Source organism: Cataglyphis hispanica, chromosome 13, assembly GCF_021464435.1.
Source record: "Cataglyphis hispanica isolate Lineage 1 chromosome 13, ULB_Chis1_1.0, whole genome shotgun sequence".
In the NCBI taxonomy this organism is placed as follows: domain Eukaryota; kingdom Metazoa; phylum Arthropoda; class Insecta; order Hymenoptera; family Formicidae; genus Cataglyphis; species Cataglyphis hispanica.
The window spans coordinates 790408-816771 of record NC_065966.1 but is presented as its reverse complement, the minus strand read 5'-3'; the positions used below and the strand labels follow the sequence as shown (position 1 = coordinate 816771).

The window sequence follows — 26364 nt, the reverse complement described above, 5'->3', positions numbered from 1 at the left end:
TTTTTCCCTCCCGCCACGTAGAAATTCTTAGTCACGAAGATCGATCGTCGATCCGATCGATCGCGAATAGAGTCTCGAGCGAGAGAGAGAGAGAGAGAGAGAGAGAGAGAGAGAGAGAGACACCTGTCATACCTGCATATGCACGCGAGACTCTTCGATTGAGAAGAATCATTATGGATTTTCACTGAGCGCCAAACGGCGAGAGAGAAGGAGGACAAGAGCGATGGTTTAATTTGGTTCGCTTTCAATGAAGCAGATTTGCAAATATCACTCTGTGGACCATTCAAATATTAGAAATCTACGGTATATAGACAGTCACTCAGTTGACTATTACCCGCGAAAGCGTAGACAAGCTACACTTCAGCGAGAAAAGAAAAAAGAGACTCATAGACGAACGTATGTTACGTCTACGACAGGCAATTAAATTAATTTCACTCGAACGCTCTGTTATCGGCGAACTTGCAATGTATCTCGAACTCGTTTTCTTCCAACGTAGGGATCGCCGTGAGGTGATGACCTATATATCCTCACGACGTTCCGCAGAGTTGCTGACAGAAAACCGCGGCAAGAAAAAGTCCAGTTATCTCGGTACCGATATGTTAATTCAAAAGTAATAAGATATTTAGCGAGGCCTCCTTCTCTCCCGATCCGGTCTTGAGAAGGGCCGGCCGAACGAACGATGAGTCTCGGTCAGGTGAGCCAGACGAATTTTAAATGGTGAAAGTCCAGGCAAGGGGAGCGATCATGCCCGGAAAAAAGGAATGCGTTGTCCTATCGCGATACTTTTTTTGCAAAGCAACGAGACCCGTGCGCGAGAATGAGATGAAAAACTTGCAAAGAGATTTTATACGGTTTATCATCGCGATAATTTATTGAAATTTACGACGTGATATTTCACGATATATTGTGGGCGACGCATTCCATGACAAATTTATGGACTTCCTTGCGACGATTAACTGTCATGTAGTATATATGAGTAAATACAAGTAAAACGCGAGTATTTATTTTAAAGTTAGATTTTTGGGAAGAAGGTAATGTCTTCTTTAATAGGTTTTTAAATAACATTAAAATATATTTTTATCTTCTAACAAGATGACAGCAGTCATATTATCAACCATGATAATTAATTAATTAATTAATTAATCGAATTAATCAATTTGTTTGAATTAATTAATTGAAATCATTTTACGATTTTAATTGATAATATTAAATTTTCTTCAGATTTCTCAATTATAGAACAAATATTAAATTATCATTTAAGTCTCATTCAAACAATATGCAAATAATTGTATATAATTGTACTGAAATAAAAATGTTGGAGCCCCCTGTTATATACGTTATATCAAACACTTGCGGTTTAAGAGGCACGAAACAATGTTTGCGAAACGTTTGCGATGCACAAAACGATGGTGCTCATCTTGATGCACATATACATATGCAGCTGCAGGTGCAGCCTCGTGATGTCAGCATCCATTGTTCGGCGACATTCGATGGTGTGGCAGAAACGCACGACCCGTGGATCTTAAATGTAGTGCAATGACTGTACGCCACTTTTACGCGAGTCTTTCTCTTTCCTTCTCGGTCGATTCTTACCTCTGTCGGTTGCCGAAATAGCACAACGTATGCACGCCAGAGCACGAATGCAATTAAAACATGAATGCATAGATAAAATACTAATTATGTCTTCTTGAGAGTTTCTTAGGAACGACAAAAGGAGAATGACAGAAAGAGAAAGAGAGCGCTATGTGAAAATTCGTTATTTTGCCGTTAAACGTGCATCTGCATCGCGATGCACGTGTTTGATTCACTGTCAGATACTGGTTCACGCATGACCCATATTAAGAATGTTTTATAAAACTCGTACAGTAATCGAAACAAATATTTTAAATATGTTCAATTATATAAAAATGTCACAACAATTTTTATCTTGGACATATTTGTTTTGTTCTTTTAGTTATCACACGTGGAAGTAGTAGTATTTTTGCGAGAAAAAAATTTAAGAATATAACATGTGTATAAAATTATAAAATTTATTACAAAATTCAATTCTGCAATATGTATAAATAAAATTATTTTACGGATCAAAATCGATTTGTTTTAAACAATTATATAGAATTTCTTCGTAAGATCCCAATACTTCTATTAATCTAAGAGACATCTAACTAAATTCTACCTCTTGCGATCTTGCCAGGATACATTTAATTACGTTTATCTCGCGTCCGCGCACATTCCATCTCGTTTCTTCGAAAGTCAAAAACTTAGCAATCTCATTTCGCTTAATCAAATATTAATACGTCTAGTCATGGCGGAAAAGAAAAACGCTCACTCCTTTCGACTGCTAAAGAAAGCCCGCAAAATCTCCATAACCGCGAGGTATAAAACTTTTACCGCCGCATACGCTTTACAACCGTAACGCGAACGCGTTACAGGAGGAAGAAAATCGTAAGGGCCCGGAGTTCCGGGGGCACAGCTCCGGGATATGCATCGTTTTGCAGCCGGTTCGACTACATTTCGTGACGACGCACATTCTCTCTCTTTCGCACGTATAAATATATGCGATACATGCACACAATCACGTATACAAGCACGCACGAATCCTGCACAAATAACAGAGAGGGCCCTCCTTCGAGACGGGGTTCCGAATCTCTCCGTGGTCTCTCGTGTGTCTCGTGAACGCCGTGTCGCCGATCGCGCCGTCCGTAACCAGACAGCGACCGCATATGCAAAATACACGAGGAAAGCGATCGAGACTTGCGGTTCACTTTGACAAGCCGCGGCTTGCCGCGTCTTTTCTCGACGCGGTGAACCTCGAATTCTACTTCGTTGCTTGCTATTATCGAGCGATTAATTCCGTCTCCTCGCTCTTTGCATTTTGATATGATGATGAGAGGAGGGATAATGGGACCGCGATGTAAGAAATTGCGCGAAATGGAAATTAATTGCGCGTCCATAGTTCGCACGATCGTCGATCTATTCAGCATGACGCTTATTTCTGCGTCCTGTTTACGTGAATTTTATAAGAGAGAGAGAGAGAGAGAGAGAGAGAGAGAGAGAGAGAGAGAGAGAGAGAAGGGAAAGAGAGGAAAAGGAGAAAAATCAAACTCTTCGCATCGATAAATTATTTATCAATGACGTTACATTTTGACGAAAATAATATATTGTTGCTAATATGTTTGAGATAAATTTTCATAAAAGAAAACATTGATACCATTAATTAATTGCGGCAAATAAATTGAAAAAGATATTAACTTTTCTTTACTTATTAGAAAGAATAAATCTTTCTTGTTATCACAAAAACACCAAATTTATATCTTACTCCACAGACAAGTTTTATATTCGTATTAAAGATCGTACTAAAGATTAAAAAACGTGATCATGCCTAAATTCCATTTTTTTTTTTTTTTTTCGTCTTTTGCATTTGGCAAAATGTTCAAGCTGTACAATTATTTAGCTTAGAACGCAGCTAAATCAATTACTAATGTAGATAATTATTTATTTCTTATTATTTTTTTTACTTTTGTATTTTCTTACCTATTCATGAAATGTTAAATTCCTGCGGAAAACCTTTCGTGGCGTAAAAAATCATGGGATATACTCAAGTCGAGATCCCAGCATGGATATAACCACCCACGTACGAGGATATTTGTTCCCAACATTAGATTAACATGATTTGATCTCTGACGACGTACACGTACTTACGTTCGTCCGTCCATTCATTCTGTTCACCCTAATCTTTCCTTCTCGGACATGCTTGGACTCACAATTTCAAATATCCTAACCATCTGCCAATTATAAATCTCGCACAGAATAGCTGAACAACTTTATTCGACTAATATTAAAGATGCTTCATTAAGTATTATATTATATAATGGTTGTCCATGAAGAAACCGAACTTTTAATAAAGCGATGCAAGGAGATGACGTGGAGCTTTGTGGCACTGTGTAGCGGGATTCTTTAGCAACTTTCTCACACCACGAGCATGACGCTATCATTTTTAGTTTACGTTTTATGGTGGTTTGAATGAGGTTGTGTTTGGCGTTCGTGGCGATTTTCTAGACGTGACGATTTTGTTTTTACAATATAAGAAGTAGAATTTTTGTATAATTTTTATAAATTTTTTCCCCACAAATAACAAGTAATAAATTAACAATATTACAAATCACTCACTTCGCAATTGCCTCTAATAGCGGTATCGTTAATTTTCTCTTCTTCTGTTTGTTCTTTGCTGCTGCTTCATCTCCTGGCACTCACACGATACTCATTCACAAAAATACGGATAATAACCATTATGCGCTCACTAATTATTAATTTATACCCAGCACTTTACTTAGCACAACAACATGCACTTTATTACGATGCAAAAATCACGTCAGCATTGAAAAATCTCGCGGTCGAATTCACACAATGTTATTCTCACAATGCTTGCTAATGAGTAGCATTTTATTTGATTCATTCGATAATTTTATATTTCGCAATTTTATTATCTCCCATTACATAACACAAATGAATAGGTATACACGTTAAAATCAAAGATGAATGCAAGAATGTGCCATCGCTTTACGAAGATTGCTTTCGAGCAAATAATAAATCATATAAAATACACAAGTTTCGATAAATAAATTACTACGTGATACTAATAAATTACTATGCGAGTTAAGGGGCAATAACTGAGTGAAAACTAATTAATCACGCAGGTTAATAATAATTATTATTTATAAAAAATAAATAATAAGTAAAAAGTTAATGCGTTTCAAGAGATATCATACGGCACATGCCATCTCACCCACGCGAATAATCATCATGGGATCATAGCTTCGTGTAACGGCGATTTTTCCGGTGCAATATGAAATAAAATCGTGTGCGATTAATGATTAGAGCATTAAACAAAATATTATACGTATTCTGATAATTAGTGCGTACGCAATATTAATTAATTACATTTTTGCGAGGATCATGTGAATACCATAAAGGAGCAGTAAAGAACTAAAAGAAAGAAAAAGGAAGAAAAGGGAAGCATCAGATGAGAAATGGCAGAACCACGATGAGATGGACTATTTATAATTCTATTTGTAATTCTTATCTTTGCAACAAATCATGATCTCATAATTATATTAACAAATTTCAGTAAATATATTGTTTATTTGATCTTGACATTATCATTTGGAGTTTTTTAAAAATGATATGAGATAATATTTATTTACTCTTTTCTTTAAGATTTTTAATTAATTTATTTTTTTTTTTTTTGCAATTAATCTGATTTTTAGCGTAATATAAATGCATTTTTGTCGGAAAAAAAATAACATAATCTTGTACATAGAAATCAGAATTAAAGTAGTTAATTCATTACGAGGATAGAACAATCATGGCAGATTATTTATTATTGATTGTAAATATGACGTATGTGTAAACATCGTAAAGCGAATATATCTAAGAATTGTGATGATGTTTATGATCGTATGTATGTATTGTATATCTACTACCGGGTAACAGATAAAGAGTGTTTATGAATCGTAAGCTCTCGCACTGTTCTGCGCATTCAAATCACCGGTCAGTGCTCCGCTTGGTTATCTACCTCTGCTGCAAGCCGGGAATTGCTGCGCTTTCGCGTGTCGGCGAAATATTAATATAAATGTTATTTTGTAGGATGGCAATTACGCGAAAATTATATTCTTGCGATTAACTTTAAATGTTAACTTAAATGAATAAATAAGCTCAACGTTGCCTTTAAAATGAAAATATTTTTGAGAAAAAGATGAGAAAAATGAGAAAAATTTTTCATTTTATATATAGATAAATTTGGTAAACAAATTTCTAGATTCTCTATTAATCATTACATAAATTAATAGCTAGCATTTTAGCATACTCGTCTTTCGACATCCTATTTCGCCAGCCCACTCTCCATAAAAAGTGAATGGCATCGATAGACGTGTGTCATAAAAATGCCATAGCTATAGGCAATTTACAAGTTTATAATTATTTTAGAATAGATTTGTTATGTAATTTAAATTTATTCTAACTTATTAAAGTCTGCATTTATCAATTCTCGTAACCTCAAGAGTGCATAAAATTTCTTGAAAGTCAAATCAAAGATTTTTAATATTTTTTAATATTTAATTTTATATTTATTTAATATTTAATATTATTATCACTTTTTTAAACTCAATATCGTTTTTTCAAATTCAAAGAGTATATTAAAAAAAAAAAATAATAATAATTTATTAAAAATTTATTTAAAATTTATAGGAGATTTATTTATTCATACTCATATTTTTTATAATTTATTGTTAGTTTGATTAAAGCGTATTCTTTTGAAAGAAATGAAGTTTCTTAAAAATTGTATAATAGCATCTATGCTCTTTAAGGTAAACAGAAAAGAATCTCTTTTCGGTAACTTACCCTGACCGTTCCTAGATCCCCATGGCACAGTGTACACCGGTACAAGTAATCTCTCTCGTCACTGATAATTTATACGATGTCTGTCGAAATTCCAAAATTTACGCACGTTTCACTCGCGATCAAGGTGTGATAAAGAGAAGAGAAAATGGAAAATCGAAACGGGAACTCACGAGAAAGGCTAACTTACAACAAAAATCACGTATAGCTCGTATATATCTTGGAGACGCTGATGAGACTAGCACGTCCTTCCCTTACGATAGAAACGGACTTTGGGTCTCTGTAACTCTGTAGTTCGGCCCCGACCGTTCGCTCTCGGTGCAAAGGACCCATGGGTCTTTGCGCTTGCGCATCGGGGCCCCTCTACCGGTTGACAAGAGGGAAAAGTGGGAGAGTAACGACCGACAACCCTCTTTCCATGGACTCGCTTCTTTTCGCGGGTTGCTGATGTGTGTGTGTGTGTTTGTGTGTGTGTGTGTGTTGTGTGTATTTGTGTATCTGTCTACCTTTATACCTGCGAGTGTACCTGCTCAGGTGGCAGCACCTTGCTCGATGGGTTCACCTGATGAAGTGAGGGAAGTCTGGAGCAAGGTGTATTGGTACCTGCTCTACCCGCATAAAAGAGCTGATATCAATGCTTATTACAATTAGTTTAATTCTTTTGCTAGTCTAAAGGAATAATACATATTTAGACGAGAAGCTTTCTAAAATATTCTAGGATATGTTAAATAAATATTGGAATAGATACTTATTATTTTATTGTTTACAAAAAATACGCACATATTAGTAAATTAAAAAGTCATTTAATATCCTAAATTCAGATTTTATTAAATTTAAATTAAATTTATTTGTAGCCATGGAACAATTAATAATTTAGAAATAGACGCTAGAGATCGGTTGCGAGATTCCCACACATAATTTTCTTATACAATAAGATTAATTATTAAATGTAAAAAAAAAAAAAATATTCGAATCGCATGTGAATTAAAATATCGCATGTGATATAAAATAATGATATTATAAATTATAGCAATGAGACGTTTTAATAGATTGTTTACTTAAAAATATATTTTGCTACAAAATTTTTATCCTATTATAAGATTTTTGCAGCCAAAGACTAACTAATAAATAACTAATAAAAAACTAATCATAAATTTAAGAATGGATAAATCTCGAACCTAGTTCTCTTTCGATTACGTCAAGGACCACTTATTATGTAAATGCGTTAATTGCTCGCATTGTCCTCGACCGTGCTGTTCCTTCCGGCAATGAGTTCTTGCATTCAGCCAGTCGGGACAACAAGATCCGTAGGAATTCACGACGTAACGCCTTATGTCTCGTCGTTAGGAATCGTCGAAGAAAGGGAGATGAGAGGGACATTGGGGAGGAAGGAAAGATAGTGCTTCGGCGGACACTTCGATGCACACCGGTGAACAACGCCGTATGCGTTAATAATTCTCTCGTCTTCCTTTCGTTCTTCCACTTCGCTTTCGTGCTCGGCTGTGTTTGAAGAAGGAAACACGAAGACTTTCAAATTCTTCGTATTACCCTCTCTTTCTTTCCCTTTACTCTCTTTCACTGCTTCCTTCCGCTCGTACTTAACAAAGCGTCGTTTCTTGGCTTGGTTCTTTGATGGGAAAAAAATGTAACATTATTTGTTTTATGCAAAATAAATGATACATATTTTAACAAGTTTGATGCACAATTGGTGATTTTATTAAAAATTTATTACATTTTTTATCTTTGATAAAAATTACCTCATTTTATATTATATTATATATTATACAAATTTAGCTATATTCTATGCATAAATATAATAATAATTTTTATTGAAATAATGAAATAATTTTAATATCTCTACTAATCATTAATCTTGTCTATTGCAACAATCAGATGGTAAGAAAGCAGCTGTTTGCAGGGCGAAAAATATTGAATAGATTTTTGTTAGCTTTGTAGAAATAGCAAAATCGTTTACTGACAGGTCGATGCACACGAATGAACAAGACGATCTATGGAATATGAAATACTTATGAAAACAGTAGCGCATTATCTGACTTATGTTGCAAATTCTTATGTAAATTTAACAAAAGATTAGAAAGATATTTTTGTGTTGTTGCAATAAATTTTGTTTTATAAAAAAAGAAACTAAAAATAATTTTTGCGTCCATTAGTTATACACATTTTAATTTATAGTTTTCTAAAAAAAGGATTAATTATTTATTTAAAAATATAATAATAATTTTATATAAAAGTAAATCTTTTATATTCTTTAATGAACATTTTTTTGTCGATAACTAATATTTCTTTTTTGTTAGAAAAGGAGAGAGACGATAAGAAAGAATATTTTTCAGATAAATGTGCATATCTTAATTGGTATATTATCATTGTAAAAATTTGTCAAATATAATATATTATATATAATAATATCTATGAATAGGAATAATATAACATTTTGTGAACACTTTTTTAAACATATTTTATCTGCAAAATATATATAAACAAAGCTTAGATTATAAAATCATTTATGATCTTTTAAATAATATTTTAAAATTAAAATGGTTAAATGCAGCAATATAGCTCTTTCTCTGTCTCGTAGAGAGATTATCTGCTTTTAATATTTGAGATATGAATCACCCCGTACATTCACACGTGCTGGGTTCACCGAGCCTTTTTTGCATTGTTATACATACATAGACAGGAGCGAGAAAAGATAGTCGCACATATATTGTTAAAGAATTCGTGCACGTGCGTAGGCGTGTCATGTATGCATGAATAGCTTGGAATTCAAATCGAACGCAAGAAGAAACGACGTTTGAAAACTCGATTTGGCTCGTTAAAGGCAATGAAAGTGAATTTTACTAAAGAAAAAGAAAGAGAAGAATATTGTTAAAATTAGTTTAATTATTTTTTTCAGATAAAAAAGCAGTGATAAAATTTTACATGTGAATTGAAAATTATTCCTTAAATAAAAATAACAATTAAAAAACGTGTACATGCAGTTTCAATATTTAATCTATTGATATGTTTTCTTCTTTCTAAACAATTGCAAAAATTATTAGCAATAATTAATTTGCGATAAATCATTTGTACTCATTCTGTATCATGATATCGCTTGATGACATGTCATTAACACCCACAACATTCCATTACCTTTTCCGTTGAAAAAGCTCGAATCTAGAATTATGTTCGTGCCATTGCAAATACAAGTTTTGCAATGGCATAGTCACTTAATTCTAAGATTTGTCCTCCATCAATTAAATTTCGATTCATGACGTTTCTGACTTTCTCGATGTTTTGTACTTTCAAAGTGCAACAATATATTTTATTTTAATGTCAATTTTTATGATTAACTTTACGAGCGAATTATCAATTTCTGCACTGTTACTAAATTAATACACAGTCTTTATTAATTGCATATTATATATATTTGCGTTCTAAGAGGGTATTTGACAATTATCAAATATATTGGTAGATTTATGTTACAAATGTATAAAAAAAAAATAAAAAAAGTCTAACAAGTATGTCGCCAAGTATAAACCTGATAGTGTATTATAGCCACTGTTTGCAACGTACAAGCCTCATATGTGATACGAGTCGATTTCCTCTCGAGTAAACGCTATTATCGTAGTGGCAGTAATCTTGCTAAGTAGCGGAAGGTTCGAAGTTTCGGATCGAACACTTGACAAAAGGAGAAATGGTATTGAATATGAGCCTATTAAAGTAAATCGAGCTAATAATGCACCCTGAATGAATACTGCTTGGAAGCGTTTGCAACAGCGTGTATCTCGCTCGCTCTTATCGATATTAACTATTTGACTTATTTAAATATAACTTTTATATATCGCAATCTTTGAATTTTTAATTAAATATAGACATACATGCATTAAATGTATCGAGATTTGCACGTATTAATCTAAAATTATCTCTCTCGAGGATATATAGATTCATCAATTTATTTAATTGCTATTACTAGAAAATATTTTTATAATTTTTTTTAAAACTTATTTTAAGATTAAAAATTTAAGACAGCTTAGAAAGCAATAAAAAGAATTGTACTTGTATGAAATAACATATAATTATCGCGAATTAATCACTACGCTTATGATAAAAATTCAGCATATCTCTTTGATTGTTTCTTTATATCATTTTCTCGTGATATTGCCATAATTTGAAGTAAATCTATTATAGCCATGGATCATGATATAAAGAATTACATTACTATTTATAGTATAGTATTATTTCATATATATGCCATCGCAATGGATATTATTATATAATTTCAAATATAAATTTGATTAATATAATATTTAATTAACATAAAATTAAATTTATATAAAAAGACTAAAATGAGACATTAATTTTCGGTCTATATACTTTTTCTGAAAACGAATAGTCCCTCACGTTTCCGATCGATATCGCGGAAACTGTGACATTTGGATGACAGTCAAAGAGTGAGAACGATGATGGACGCAAGAGCAACATTCTGCTCGCATATTGTTGTTCTTAGATATAAGGATAATCGGTTAAGATCACGTAGTGAGCTCCAAGTATCTTTTGGTCTCTATAGATCCGTAGCTATGCGAATAGCGACCGCTGTATGAAGCCCTGGACCATGCGCCGGCTCTATTCGAATAACTGTTGCACACGATCAGCGAATTCATGCCGCCAGATCTGTCGATTGGTACACTTTGACCCCGTCCGTTCTGTTGCAAACTGCCGCTGCTCGATCGGACGCTATCCATCAGAGGGACTCTGAGATTCTCGACGGTGCCGACGTCAGTATATGGCTTGGGTCCGCGAGAACAGCTGCTTAGAAACACCGTGGCTATCACGCCCTGGAAAAGTTACGATTAAAGCGAGATCATAATATTTGAAATATTCCAAATAAGAGAGAAATATTTTAAATTTTCAAGGTTTATGCAAAAATCGAATGGTCGAGGCAAAATAAATTATTATATAATGTCTAAGGACTGTTTTTTTTTACAGATCTATTATATTGGAAAATAACTTTTTTTTTTTTTTTAACTAAAAGAATTAATTTTATTAGAGTTACAACCGTTTTCATTGCTATTAATACGACAACTTGGATTAGAAACAATAAATTGCAAGATTGATGCATTTTTCTTTTCCTGGATGACAAATCTAAATTAATCTTAATTTAAAATTAAAATTATTTAACTAGAAAATAAATTTAAAAAATTACGATAGATATCTCGTGTATATCGTATAATATTAGATAAATCATACATACCACTAACATGTGAAGTAAGACGATAAACATAGAACCGTTTCTAAAACCGATGCTATCCAAAAGAATTCCAGCAACGCTAGGGCCAATGAATGCTCCAAGGGCGAAAGTACTTGTCCACAATCCACTTATGAGACCATAAGTCTCAAAATTATTTGGAAATCCGTACGATCTTGTGGTATTAATAAGTAATATTAATTATTAAAATATACTTAAATAAATAAATGTTAAATAAATATTAAAATATATTTTTTAACAATTGCAATTATTAAAATAATTATAATTGTTAAACAAATTTAATTTGTCCATCTAATAATATATAATAATATATAAAAAAAACTCTTGGATTATTTCTATAAATAGCAAGTGATCGCACATTTCGTAATATATAGGAATAATTGAAATAATCGAATATCTAGAGCTATTCTTATGCGGTGACTTACATAGATGTTCGCAAGGCATCCGTGAAGCTTGCAACCAGTTGAGCAGCCATGCCTAAGCCGTGGATCACGAGGCCGGTGATGGGCATCCAGATTAAGGTAGGCCATGGAATAAATGGTGCCGGACCAACCAAAGAGAAACCGATCATTACGAGAATACAACCGGCAATGGTTGCCATCTGAAAAGCATTACATCTTTTTTTTTTCTTTTTACGCGTTAAATATTTAATATAATTAAATTTAATATACAATGTTAAAGCGCCCGGTGACTTTTTGCATTCGAAAAATAATTTGTAATTTATAAGCAATCTAATTAAAGGCTAAAATTCTGTAAATGACGTAATTATTATGACGCAGGCTCTCTCTTTCATATTTCTTATAAAATTACCTTTGGATGCCAATATTTGTCGCAAAGCCAACCCCACACCGGCGCAGTTATTGCGTATGTGCCGCCATTAATGATGAACATTAATCCTAATATAACCGGGCTCAAGTTAAATTGCCTCAGATGCGGTTCCAAAGTTGCTTGCAAAAATCCGATACTCATGCTTGTCGCGATTATTGACATAGAGGCGATCATTACGCCAGGAATTTTCAGAACCTTTGTCATTCCTGTGTATGATTTATAACAAATAATATATATATTACCTTAGATATATTATATTAGAGAGAGAGAGAGAGAGAGAGAGAAAGAGATTTGGGATTTACAGTAATTTAAATATTTATTCGTGTAATACCTCCGGTATTGCTTTCAGCTCGGTCACTATCATTGTGCATGGGTAGAATAAATGCAGTGCTGACAGCTGCCAAGAATAAGGCTGAGCCAAGGACAACAAATGGAGTAGTGTATCCACCAACCTAATATATATTTACCCATTAGATATAAATAATATTTAATATAATTTAATGTTTCTAAAATGTGTCACTTTGTGAGAATTTAAACAAGATATAAATATTCGCATTTAAAATAGAGAATTCGCGGGCAATGTTATTCTGAGAATATCTGAGAGTTACCTGATAAAGTGCACCTCCCACGGTAGGACCAACGATAAGTCCTAAGCCGAAAAAAGTTTCTAAACTGGCGAATGTCGTGGCGACATTGTCGGGAAATTCTTTGGCGATAATGGCGAAGCTAGCTGTTAGAAATGCAGCATTCCCCAGTGCCTCCACTATTCTGATCAAAAATGATAGTATTATAAAAGGATAATGACCGTTAACTTTGTCCAATAAACCGAAGAATATGGCACAGGTTCCTGTAGTCAAGATACCACCATTGAATAAAAACTTGGGGCCGATTCGATTAAGCTGTAAATAAACAATAAATGTGATGACTCGTTAATTAAAAGTTATTATCGCGGAAGCATAAAAGTTGAACTACTAATTTATAAATCTTTGTATGTAATAATTAATCAGCTTAACAGATGGCAAGCTTCAATACTTCGCGTTTGAGTTCTGATCATTAACATAGGCTCACATTATGAGAGAGGAATTTAGTTTTCATGTACTTATAATATTGAATATTTCGTATTTGACAATATTATAAAAATATATTTGTAAAAATAGGTTCTCAGATTAGAATAAATTATAATAAATATATTTTTTTATCATTTTTATCATTATTTCATTATATTTGTCTAATATTTTATTTAATATTTTAACTGTAGCCATATTACATATTCAGTGGATATATTTGTTTGGATTAGATATTTAAAATTTAAATAGATAAGATAAATTGATGAGAATCATATTGAAAAAATATTAACAATAGAACATTTTTAAGATTATAGTTGGACAAATTTTATTATATTAATAACATAACGTTTCAAAAATGTCATTATTTAAAAATTGCATTATATATTTAGAATCATTAACTAGCATTAATTATGTCAGTACTCACGTGCTGTCCGTAAAACGGGCTAATAACAAAGACGACGAGTTCAAAAATTCCGAAGACTAAGCCATATTCCGAAGGTGATGCGCCTTTCTTTTCAGCCTGTAAAAAAGGAATATTCACGCTAATGAACATTTACATATATATTTACATATCTATTAATTTGCTGATGAAATATTGGCAATTCAGAGAACACATTGAACTACGCAGTAGCTCCGTTCATTATCTTTGTCGTATTGCAATTAATATTCGTAGAGATAATATCCCGATAAACTTTGTAGCTTTGCTCCACGTGGCAAGACTACAAACCGAATTATCGTACGTTTGTCCCCCAATAGATAAAAATGGTCTTGGACACATATTTTGTCCATGAATACATGTAAAGTAATAGAAAAATTACGTGATGCATATCTTTAACGAAAATCGAAAATTGATTTAGATAAATGAGAATACTTTGACCCTAAGAGACATAGAAAACAACATAGAAAACAAGAAAGAGAAACTATTATCATACAATATATATATATATATATATATATATATATATATATATATATATATATATATATATATATATATTATGGTGATATAAGAGTAAATAGATACACATAATTTTGTGCAAAAATATATTTTTATTTCTTTATGTATAATAGGGGAATATGTATGTGTGTATGATGCAAAATATTTTATTATCAATATTTGATAAAAATTTCTTCCTTTGATTGACAAAATTTCATTTTGAGTTACAGTCTTCTTTTATATATCTATTAATATCAAATGATTTAAATAATTTAAATAAAAGTTTGTATCAATATTTTAAAATAATTAATATGATAATAATTTTAACATAATAACATAACCGAAACATAACAATTGATAACATAAATGAAATTACAAAGTAATACCTGTATAGTTTATCATATACTTTAATGGCACACTACAATTTTACTTTTATAAAAAAATTAGAGAAATTCAATTTTTTTTATCAAATGTATTAAAGCATAGAGAAACGTACAAAGTTTATTTAATCTATTATGAATATAAATGTACTTATTGCACCAGAAATTCGATTAAACTAATTGCAATATTCTCTGATATCCTGTCACAAATTGTTTAAATTATGTGCGCTGCATTTTTATCATACTTAATTACTGTAGTATCTGCAGATTATTATTAGCAATATTATAATTTGGAATAAGACAAAAATTATGATAAGTACAATCATTTTCGTTTTGTTATAAGATAAATATGTAATACTTAATAACTTTTAACTATAGAGTAGCAAATAGATATTCTGACATGCAATATAGCGCACGTAATCCAATAAAAGAAAGTCTTGTAAAAATTTTTTTTATGCAGATAATATCGTTTATTTTTTTGTGATAATTTGATCTATTTTTGTTTGACCTTTTTTTTCGAGCGCAGAAACATTCTAGAAAGAAGAAAATGAATAAAATATATTAGACTCTTTTATTTATTGAAGAGATTTTTGCAATAAATGTTAACCTTTACACTCTTGGAAGAACAATTTAAATTCAGATAATTCGATTTCTTTCAAGACGTTTTAACGACTGTGAAAAATATATATATAATCTTATTAAATATAATATTTTAATCTATTTTTTTTTTAAGAAAAAGATTTTTAATAAATAGATAAATTCAATTTTATATAAATTTTTAATTTTATATTACAATAATCTTTTTTAAAATATAACATGATTTAAACATGTCTAAAAAATATAATGCAACAAAGAATGAAAAATGAATATAATAAATTGGGAAAATGGGGAAGAGAATGATGAAAGATGGAAAATGAAAATAATGAATGCGCTAAATATAAAAAAAAAATGATGAAAGCTTCAATTTCTTTTGCGGTTAAATGTGCTGTCGAAAAACCGAAGCATTATTATTCATATGTTATAAAATGATGTATCGCATTTCTGTTCCACTAACTCAGAACAACTGATTATATCGTTATATTATATTATCGGAAAGTTATTAATAACCGGGCACGCGTGAAAGGCTCCGCCTGTGTAATAAACAACATTAAAACTGGCAATAGCCAGATAGAATCCCATCAAAACACGTTGCCTTAAGTTAGAAACGCCAATATAATTTGACAAATGTTCACCAGACTGACATATTAATCTCAGGCGGCGTGTTGATGGCACTTAGAAAAAGGAACAAGTAGTGCGGATAACTATTCCTTATCTTATTAAACGCTACCATCTCGTTGCTATATGAGAGAAGAGAAAGACTATAAATGTTTACTTGATTTATAGCTAATAACATTAGACCGTTAAGATAACCTCTTACCATTTTACAAGAAATATTTTCTCATACAAACGATGTTTTATCTGGTCATCATTTATAATATTTTTATATAAAGCAAATATTAAAACATGTAATTAAACATTACTTATGCGATTAAACATTATTGCGAGAAAGAAAATTATTAATAACATGTAATATTTAAGTATATCAAAATATTTCTAAACATTTGTAATATTTTAACACACTTGTAGATATTTAAGATCAATTAGGTAAAGTAATTTTATATTTTAAAGATTTTTCTATCTTTTAATTTTTTAAATTTCTGTGTTTCAAATCATTTCGACTTCATATCAGTTTCAGTATGCAACAAAAATAAATATGCACAAAATTCATAGTTTATAAAAAAATATTAATAAATTTAATAACATTGAATGATTTTGAGAGAAAAAGAATTATAATAATATATTATAACTTCAAAGTTTCTCTAAAATTTGATGAATTTAAAAGATATTTCGCAATCCTTTATTTTTATTTCCAAGGGAATTATTAAATGTTTTGTTTCTGATGACTTATATATTACATGTGTCAAAACAATAATGGGACTAGAGTTTCGTAAATATTTTCTTCACCATGCGTTCAAATTCGTATTTATGGATAAGAGTTTAATCTCTGCTTTATTTCTAATAACTTATAGATAGATATTTTCTCGAATTATATCACCGGATTTACACATAATATATCGATGATACCATAAGAATCGAGCATTATCGTGTTATGTCTATAGAGATGGGAGCCCATCGTAAACATTACTATCATCTGAAATTCCACAAAGGCACCTTGAAGATAGGAAACGTTTGTTTAATATCGTGATTTTAGAAACGTAAAAAATTCAATAGCAAGATTTTATTCATCAGTTTCTTGTCTTTTTCATCTATAAATGCAGTTATTCGGGAAAATTTGTCTCGTATGAGGAATTTTATGACGATCATGATCCTTACCTCTTGAGGGTAGAACGGCGCTTGTAGTGAAACGCAGATGGCATTCGCAAAATCAGCAATGCTGATGACGATTAGGGTGAGCCATTGCCTCTTGGTGAACTGGGCCATTCTACTGATTCGCGTTGCGCACACCCCTAGATCTTCACAGACGCAGCACTCAGACGAACTCTTAGCAAAGAAAGTTGAAAGCAACGGGGAATCGCGTATTTACGACATGAGGGACGATCACGAACCGACTAACTGAACGCTCACCGTGAATAATACACATTTAGTTCGAGTATACACACAATATGTCCCGTTTTGTCTCGTTCATGACATGCGCGCGTGCGTAGCCGAGCGTCGTTGCCGCACTTTTAAGGACTTTGAAAGAGACCAAGAAGAGAGGGTCGAAGGTCGAATGTGATAGGGTCCTACCACGATTCTAATTCATTATCAGCCAACGCGCTGCCATGACTTGCGCGTGTCACAGAGTGAGAGTTTACGAGTAGCCGGCAAGTTGGAGCCGATTTAACCCCGCTCACGGCACCTCCGTGTCTATCTGTATTTTTTATTATTTCTTTCCATATGTCTTGCCCTGTCCCCCTTCCATGATATATTATTTTAGAATTATATTAGATTTCAAAATTATATTAGATTTCAGAATTATATTTTTTTTTTTAATGTAAATTACAATTTTTACAAAACAAAAATTTTTGTGATACGACATATTATATGTAATAATTCAATGATGAATGACAAACAAAAAACTACAAATTAAATATTTTAAACAAAAAAATATATAATTTCTCGAGTTATCACGTTTAAAAAGTTTTATATATTGTATATAGCGCACGACAACTCATGATCCTAATTATTGATACGATTAAATTATTTTAGATCTTAAGAGATTAAATTTAATAAAAATTGTCTTTGTATGCAAAATAAATGAATAATTAAAGTTATTAATTTAATTGATGCAATAAACTTTCTTTCATTTTTTGCATTTCAAGATATCTTAGTTATATACAATTAATAAATAAAAATAAAAAATAAAATTAAAAACTATATGGAAAATTTTAAAAAGTCTAGAAGAAAGTAAGAGAGGTTTCTGTGAAATTTCTTATTGCCAATTATGTTAATTTCTTCCATATTATTAGCTTAGGATTGATTTAATTATATATCTTCTGATTTAGAAATAATTTTCTCTTAGTGAAAATAAAAACGCTATAAGTGTCATAATTAAGATTCTTTATTTCGAGGTAGATATATTTATCTATCTTGTTGTGAAAAGTCATTTTTTAACGTGATAATTATTTTTATTAAACATGCACATTTAAATATAAATCGTAATGCTATAATCCACACACGTACAAATTAAATGTTTAACATAACTAATAAAATTGGTAAATTACATATTATATATATATATATATATATATATATATATATATAATTTTATTAATTAGTTATTAACTTAATTTTAATAATATCAAATGACATTTGGAAGTCGATTTTACACTCCCGATTTAAAAATTAAATTTTTTTGAATCACTTTAATTATAATAGATTTCATCATTATTACCTATTTTGTAGATTTGAAAGGCAAAGTCTATCACAAAAATACTGATACTGTTTAAAAAAAAAAATTGTTAATACTAAAATGGCAATTTGGTTTGTACTTTTAAACCTTGTTAATCGCAGGAGATTAGTATTGCAGGAAAAATTTTTATGTGTGTGAATTTAGAAAGCTATTAAGAATGAAAAATCATTACGTATCATGCATCCAGATTTTCATGGGCAGTTTGCCGAAAGCGGTGTTCAAAAATTCTTTAAAATATTTGGCAATACTAGCACTAGCCGCCGGTCTCATCTCTTCGATTATTTCTTTGGCATTTTGATTTAGAAATTGGTTCATCGCCTGTCCGATCACGTTATCACCGTTTAGATGATCCATTATGCGAAATCTGACTCGGCCGAGGCTGAAATCAATTAGCAATCGAACAATGTTCAGATAACGAATGCCATTTCTCACTTCCTCGACACCCTGTATGCGAGCGATTCCTTCTACATCACCTAAAATATAACAAAACAAGGAAAAGATTGAGGCTAACATTATATATTTATTATAATATAACAAAGTTCCTATTTACATATAAATTTCAAAGGATTATAAAATTAATGTGCCTTTTATTACATTATATTATATAATTATTATATTTATTATACAATTATATTATATTTTTGTATTATAATATATTAATTTTTTCTGAAAACACTTACCAAATAATGCCCAAAAATTTCCGTGACTTTGTATGGGAAAAAGCAGTACGTTCCCATTGATATCGTAGTTTCCTTGAACTTCAATCTTAGGCAACGATAGATGAAGATCGATCCTATACGATGATATATTTACTCTTACTTTGGTGATGCTATAATTTCCTGGCCCTATCGCTGTGATGTTAGTGAAGAACGCTCTAATACGCACCGGACCTTGACCATTTTCTATCTTTAATTCGGGAATCACTAGCGGTTCGATTGAAGGCAATTCCAGCTCTGGAATACCTGTTAAAGAGAACTTACGTTAGAAAGTATATTCGATCCTCTTTCTCTCTCTCTCTCTCTCTTTCTCTTTCTAAAAAAAAAAAATGAAGATTGCAAGAATACATACAAATTAATGAAAAAAATAATAATGATTAGAATGACTTTACTTATTACATAAAAACGTTATTATGAAGATCTAAATTAATTGTACAAATTTTCGTAAGATTTCACAGTTGATCTCGAACGAAAGTTTACGGTACATTCTTACAACACGAAAACATGCTTTACGTAACAATTAGTATTAACATTTCCCTACAAGCTTAATTGATCTGTCCACTGCATTAACCGAAGCGTTACATAAATTCGATAAAAAAAGAGAGGTCAAAAGTAAAGTTTGGTTGAGATAAATATATTATACATTGAACGATAATAAAATTTCTATGGATTGCACTTTAGCTTCTCGATGTATAAATCTATTTTTTTTATATCAGATTATGTGAATATTTTGCAAGAAGTAATAACAAAATATATCAAAATTGATTGTTTAACAAGATAATAAATCGTGCATGATTGACTTCAAGTAATATATGTTTAATTATCTGTTACTTCAAGTAATATATCTTTATAATGTATAGAATGTATTAGTATTACATTACTATTAATGTATTGAGAATCAGCTTGTCGATTTAATGAATTATCGTATATGTGTTTGCACGATGGGCACGTGCATTTTACTCACCTTTCACCAAGTATGGTTGGATATGATTGAGCGTGCGAAGAAAACACGCGTCAATCTTTGGATCTTTTCTGCTGCACGGTAATATGTATTCGGCTGCAAAAAAAATTTAATTATACGCGACCAGACATTGCGCAATGAATTACGTAATTAATAATAAGCACAGTATAATAATAATAATATACAATATGATGTTTTAGCGATGTACTTATTGTGACATTTTACGAACAATAAGTGTATCGAGTGTCTATATATATATATATATATATATATAGCATTGAGTTAAAAAAATATTAAAAGATTTATATATATATATATATATATATATATATATATATATATAGCATTGAGTTAAAAAAAATACTTAAAAAGATTAATATATATATATATATATATATATATATATATATATATTTATTTATTAAAAATTTGACAACACTATTAACTCTCAAAAAGACACAGAGAATTTAAACAACATATACGATAGAGTAATAAAGGTCGTTTAGTCGTTCTCAGTATCCCAAACATAGTGGTTGACACAATGTCAGTTTGACATTTCGATTTTTCTCTTTCTATTTTTTAACTATAACGCAGGTAGTATAATTCCGTTTATTTCATTTGTAATGTGACTATCATTATTTATAATGATAGTCACATTACATTACATTGATTGTTATTTTAGTTCACTTGATAAGGACCAAAATCATATGGTCGAAACGTCGTGATAAAACAATAAATATGCCAGTTTGGTGGTATAAATACTCGTCTATATATACATATATATATAAATCTTTTTTAAGTATATTTTTTTTTAACTCAATGCGTAATCCAGCTTTCGGATTTAGCTGTCAAATCGAGAAATTAAATCGATATCGCTTTCTTTTCGTTTGTTTTGCCGAGATTTCATTTTGAAAGACTAATTTGATTTAATGGAAATCACAATTAACATAAAATTATGCTTAACACAGAATAACATGCATACATCCATTTTTTAACGAATTATTCTGCAACGTCTTCCTGCTTCGTTTCATATCTTTTATGCAATCACTCTCACTTTCAATGACCTCACAAGGCTAACAGTCAATTGGTGCTATTTTACCGGCTCAAATTTAAGAAATGTCAATCGTAGAAAATAATTATACTCGTATATTATACTCGTATACTTCCGAGACTTTAAATGACTTGGAATTTTCTATTAAAAGAAAATTTTTTATTGAATGACTTCTATTTAACGATTTCGACAATTGCTTAGTTTTTTATTTTTTAGTGAAAAAATGAAAGCTTATGATGATATTGTATTTCCCATATGTGTGTATGTGAATTGATTATTTTATTGGAAAGATGTATCTGTCTTTTAATTGTATATAATTTTTTTTTAATATTAGCAAATTTTATCATATAAAATGAATCAGTAAATATTGCACGCATTGTTGTATTGTAGTAACGTAAATGTTGCAGTAATATAAATATATATCTTTTTGTATTTCTTAGTAAAGAATGCATAAATAATCCTACTTGCTTTTAAATCGCAAATTAATAAAGTTTTATTTTCACCGATAATATATTCAATATCTGAGAGATATAAGTAAAAAAAAAATTTAGGTGACTAAAATGTTTCTAAGCATGACGACATTTTGACCTTTGCTGACGTAATTAAAATCTGTGCCAAAGAGCTGAAATGCGTTGGTATCTTCATATCGATATTATGTCTCGTATAAAAATCTGGTCCACCTGGCTATTACGTCGTCACTTTCACTCATGATATGCGCTCGATCAAACATACCCGCAAAAACGAACGTACGTATAATGAAAGTCAAAGAAAAAGTACAATATCAAGCTTTGGTCGCAAACATAAATTCTACGAAAATAAAAAAAAAACACACTTTTTTAATTCTTAAATTTTTTTTGTTTTGCTTTTCTGGAAGTGCTGATTGTGATAATATGCTTTTTATTTTTAAATGTTTAATCAAAGGTACAAATTTTATTTTAGTTACACATTTTGACAACAGAATATTATCAAAATTATTTTTAATTATAAACGTTTGTATATTTTAATTAGTTTTTTTTTTATTAAATAAAGATTAATTAGCTTACAAATTAGACTTGATTTAACGAAAATTTAAATGAAAAATTTTGATAATTTATGTTGCAGAAAAATGTCTCGTAATTAATATAGAAATATTAAATAGAAATGATAATCTCCTTTAAACATAAATTGACTTCTTGACGATAAAAAAAATTTTGTGCCCAAAAAACTTATAATAAAAAAAGAAATGTAATTTAGTCTTTATGTTTAAAGTCCGATTGGCGGACAGCATTTATCTTTCTCGAGAAAAAATGTCGTCGCTTAGGTAATGTGCTTTGCGTATGTCGTTGTAACACTTGCCCGGTACTTTCTCCGGACGATTGCCGCCGATCCTTAACATCAAGAATTACGCAATCACTGACATAACCTTCGTCATGCCGTTGAGAAACGTTACGCCATATTCCGAGACATTATATCGATGAGAACCAACGTGCACATAGCTTTGCGTCATATTTGTATATGCCAATTATTTTGCTAGCCTCGGCTACTATTATTTTTAGGAATGTTGAACGAAAAGAGCACGTCATGATGTGGCAAGTGCAATTTCTGCATGCAAAACAGAATGATCATAACAGGGAAAATATTACAGTGTGATGTTATCCATTTTATTATTGGCACACATTTGTGAATGTGACATTCACTCGGTATGACACACTTTTAAATTAGTGATGAAAATGCTTTTATTGAGTCTCATTTGCAGCATCGCATGATTGATAGTAAATTTATCTGTGTTTTCAATTTTTCGAGTGCATCGATATTTTTAATTCACAAACAAATTTTAAGTTGCATATAATATGCATATTTCAATAATTATCATAAATAAATGGGAAAATTTATTATTATAATATTAAAATCATTCTTGTTATATAAATATTTAAAACTAAAGATTTATAATATATTGCCGCATAAACTTTTTCCTAATTGCTTACAATTATTAATTTAAAATTGTTATAGAAAAATATAACAAAATATAAATATTGAAACAAGATTAAAATGTGTTTGATTTATAATTTTAAAAGTAACGCAGCTCTGATTCATCTTATAAATGTGTATAATAAATTTTTTAATTAGGTTAATATTGGGTTAATATTATTTGTAAAAAGATATAATTTTATTTTTAATATTAGATTTGTATTATAAATACAAAATAATATATTATCATAGAATAGTAACAAATTTTTTAGCACACGAGTAAAAATTTAATTGAGAATGATTTGAGAAAATGTAGATTTCATTAGATATCGTTCTAATCAAACTGTGAAAATGTCGTGAAAGAGTATCGAGATAATTAACAGTCGCGGAAAATGCAGGTGCAATCAAGACAACGAGCTTCCGTAATCATACGCTGCATCCATTGTTTATACCTCTTTGAACTGTGAGGAAAGAGAAAGGCAGATACGCTCGAGATGTTTGGTAAAAAAATGCGAATGAAAACACGAAGCGAGATTACACTCGTATGTAATCATTTCCTATTATCTTTTGTACGCGTAATCAATGTGGTTATGCATTTATCAAAATAAAATAAATAACAATGAAAGAAACAAAAAAAGTAATTGTTTTTTAAATCAATTCGAATGCAGGCTAAATGTAATCTAATTTAGAAATAACTATATTATCAAATTATATTATTAGCAAAGATTATCATAAATAGAACAATAACATAAACTTTTGTTGGAAATGCATGAAAGAAGCTGTTAGCTTTCTTGTGATGTTTTATCGTTAGTATTTCTAATAACATTTATTAAATAATTATATAACATTTTAAAAACCACAACTATTTGAAAATGCAAAATTTAAAAATATAAATTAAATCATTAATATTATGTGTGTAAATAACAGTAAAAATGCAAATATTGAAAATATATTTTTTTTTCTACTCTAGTTAAGAAATTAAAATAGATAGAAAAGCTAGAAATAAGCTTTAATATATAATTGACGAATATTCGAAATATTTTAATGCGTGCTTTGATAATGTTAGCATTTTTAAAAATTGTTGCTAAAAATAGTCGTTGTTAGAAGATAAGAAAAAATAAGAAATTAAAATAAGAAATAAAATACGGACATTGCGGCATGATTAGAAATTAGATTAGAGACTAATGAATATTATTATTGCAATACCTATATATGACTAATAAACTCGCACGCCGCATAGTAATCAATGTCAATCCAATGTCTCAGTTTTTAACAAGTGACTTTGTGAAGGACAAGGCGGATGCCAGTTTATAGACGGAAATATCATTTTGACACAGATCTTACGAGTGGCGAAATCCGGTTCATTGAGCTCCATAACGTTGGCTTCCGTAACGTTGATTTCCGTAACATTCTGATCCTGACAGGACACTAGTAAGATGTTCGAGTAGAGTCCCAGAAGCAGGACGGAAGCCACCCTCGTGAATGTCATTCTGGCTTGTAATTTTCCCGAAAAGCACGACACTCTTCACTTCCTCCTTCTGATTATGTCTGTAAAAATGCGAACACATCTTTAGCGATCATGCCGTATGATTATCCCTCACAAGGGACACTTACTCGAAAAGGCACTCGTATCTATGCGTGTGAATCGTACTTTTAACTCAAAGAACGACAACTTTCTTGGCACGAAGATTGCAGAGTAATCATAATCACGATATATATCGCGGTATCAATACAATCGAGAGAAAAATTGCAAATGCGAAATGGAGAACAAGAGTCGAAGGGCTGCGCCGATGACTAAACGACTATACTTGGTGATAAACTAAGGACGGGACCCCTTCATATCCTGTCTTATATGGAGATTCCCCTACTCTGAGAAAGCTCCACTACTGCCTACCGACTTTAAGAAACCGTCATCGTCACCACCTCTTTTCACATTTACCAGGATAATGTGCTCAGCAATCGATCTTCTATGACCGACTGCATACGAAATTTGCAAACGATCTATTAATATAATATAATATAATAATACGATCTATAAATTGCGACGATCTATTTATATCTATAAGATTATGTATAGTCTATATTATCTTATAAAAATACATAATTCTTCATTTATAATTGAAAAAATTTTCTGCTGGAATATGACTTTTATTTTTATTTTTTTTTTGCCCCCATAATTGCGGTTTATTATTATAATTAAAGAGATATTAAAATTAATATTTTCATAAATTTTTTGCAATGTATATTTTTTTATATGTACTTTTTTGCTAATAATATATAATTTCAAAATAATGTAAATGCAATATTACATAATAGTATAGTAGTTAAAGCCAATATCAAATAACACGGTATATTTAAAAAATATAATACATTGCATTTTGCATCTCAATCAAAAGTTTTATGAGAAATAATGTATTATGCATAAAATGTAATTAAACGTAAAGGAAAAAAGAACACACACACACACACACACACACACACACACACACACACTTGCATTCCTATTTCAATATATTACGTTGATGAGTCGCATATTGTGTTGCATGTGTTGTGTTGTATTGTGTGTATGTGTGTCACAAATATATAAGTTACATAGATATTATCCACTGAACATCACTAAAAAAAAGGAAGGAAAAAAACGTTATTGATTTTCCATTTTTCAGATTGACAGTGATATGAAAATATTGGCAATTAAAATATTGTAATCATGAATGTAAATGTGTACATTGTATGTGTATAGAGAACACATTTTGCTCACATAAAGTTTAAATTATTAGTCACAATTGATGTCACAATCAACGTCATAATTAACGTTTAATATGTTTCTATCTTTCTATCTTCTATCTTTAATATGTTTTTATTTTTC

The 26364-nt window shown here is 30.5% G+C and overlaps 3 protein-coding genes across 4 annotated transcripts in view; all 3 read right to left on the bottom strand.

Moving 5' to 3' along the window:
• Positions 1 to 6725, bottom strand: part of LOC126854125 (uncharacterized) — a 41547-nt gene extending 34822 nt beyond the window's left edge. The window contains exon 1 of one of the 2 annotated variants that reach the window (XM_050600520.1): positions 6397 to 6725. The gene's annotated coding sequence lies outside the window, so the exon portion shown is untranslated. The remainder of the gene's footprint in view (positions 1 to 6396) is intronic. The other variant, XM_050600521.1, reaches the window with a different exon arrangement.
• A 3194-nt stretch (positions 6726 to 9919) lies between these two features.
• On the bottom strand, positions 9920 to 17703 carry LOC126854148 (MFS-type transporter SLC18B1-like). Its single transcript, XM_050600565.1, has 8 exons — positions 17245 to 17703; positions 13979 to 14074; positions 13096 to 13386; positions 12819 to 12939; positions 12470 to 12693; positions 12085 to 12260; positions 11645 to 11813; positions 9920 to 11228 (listed from the first exon to the last, which is right to left on the bottom strand). Exons 1-8 carry the CDS (start codon positions 17350 to 17352, stop codon positions 10923 to 10925), a joined length of 1491 nt encoding a protein of 496 aa, XP_050456522.1. The 5' UTR covers positions 17353 to 17703; the 3' UTR covers positions 9920 to 10922.
• An 812-nt stretch (positions 17704 to 18515) lies between these two features.
• On the bottom strand, positions 18516 to 25324 carry LOC126854167 (uncharacterized). Its single transcript, XM_050600610.1, has 5 exons — positions 25113 to 25324; positions 24843 to 25046; positions 20504 to 20596; positions 19504 to 19785; positions 18516 to 19296 (listed from the first exon to the last, which is right to left on the bottom strand). The coding sequence occupies exons 2-5, from the start codon at positions 24985 to 24987 to the stop codon at positions 18992 to 18994; spliced, it is 825 nt and encodes a 274-aa protein (XP_050456567.1). The 5' UTR covers positions 24988 to 25046; positions 25113 to 25324; the 3' UTR covers positions 18516 to 18991.
• Positions 25325 to 26364: the final 1040 nt, after the last annotated feature.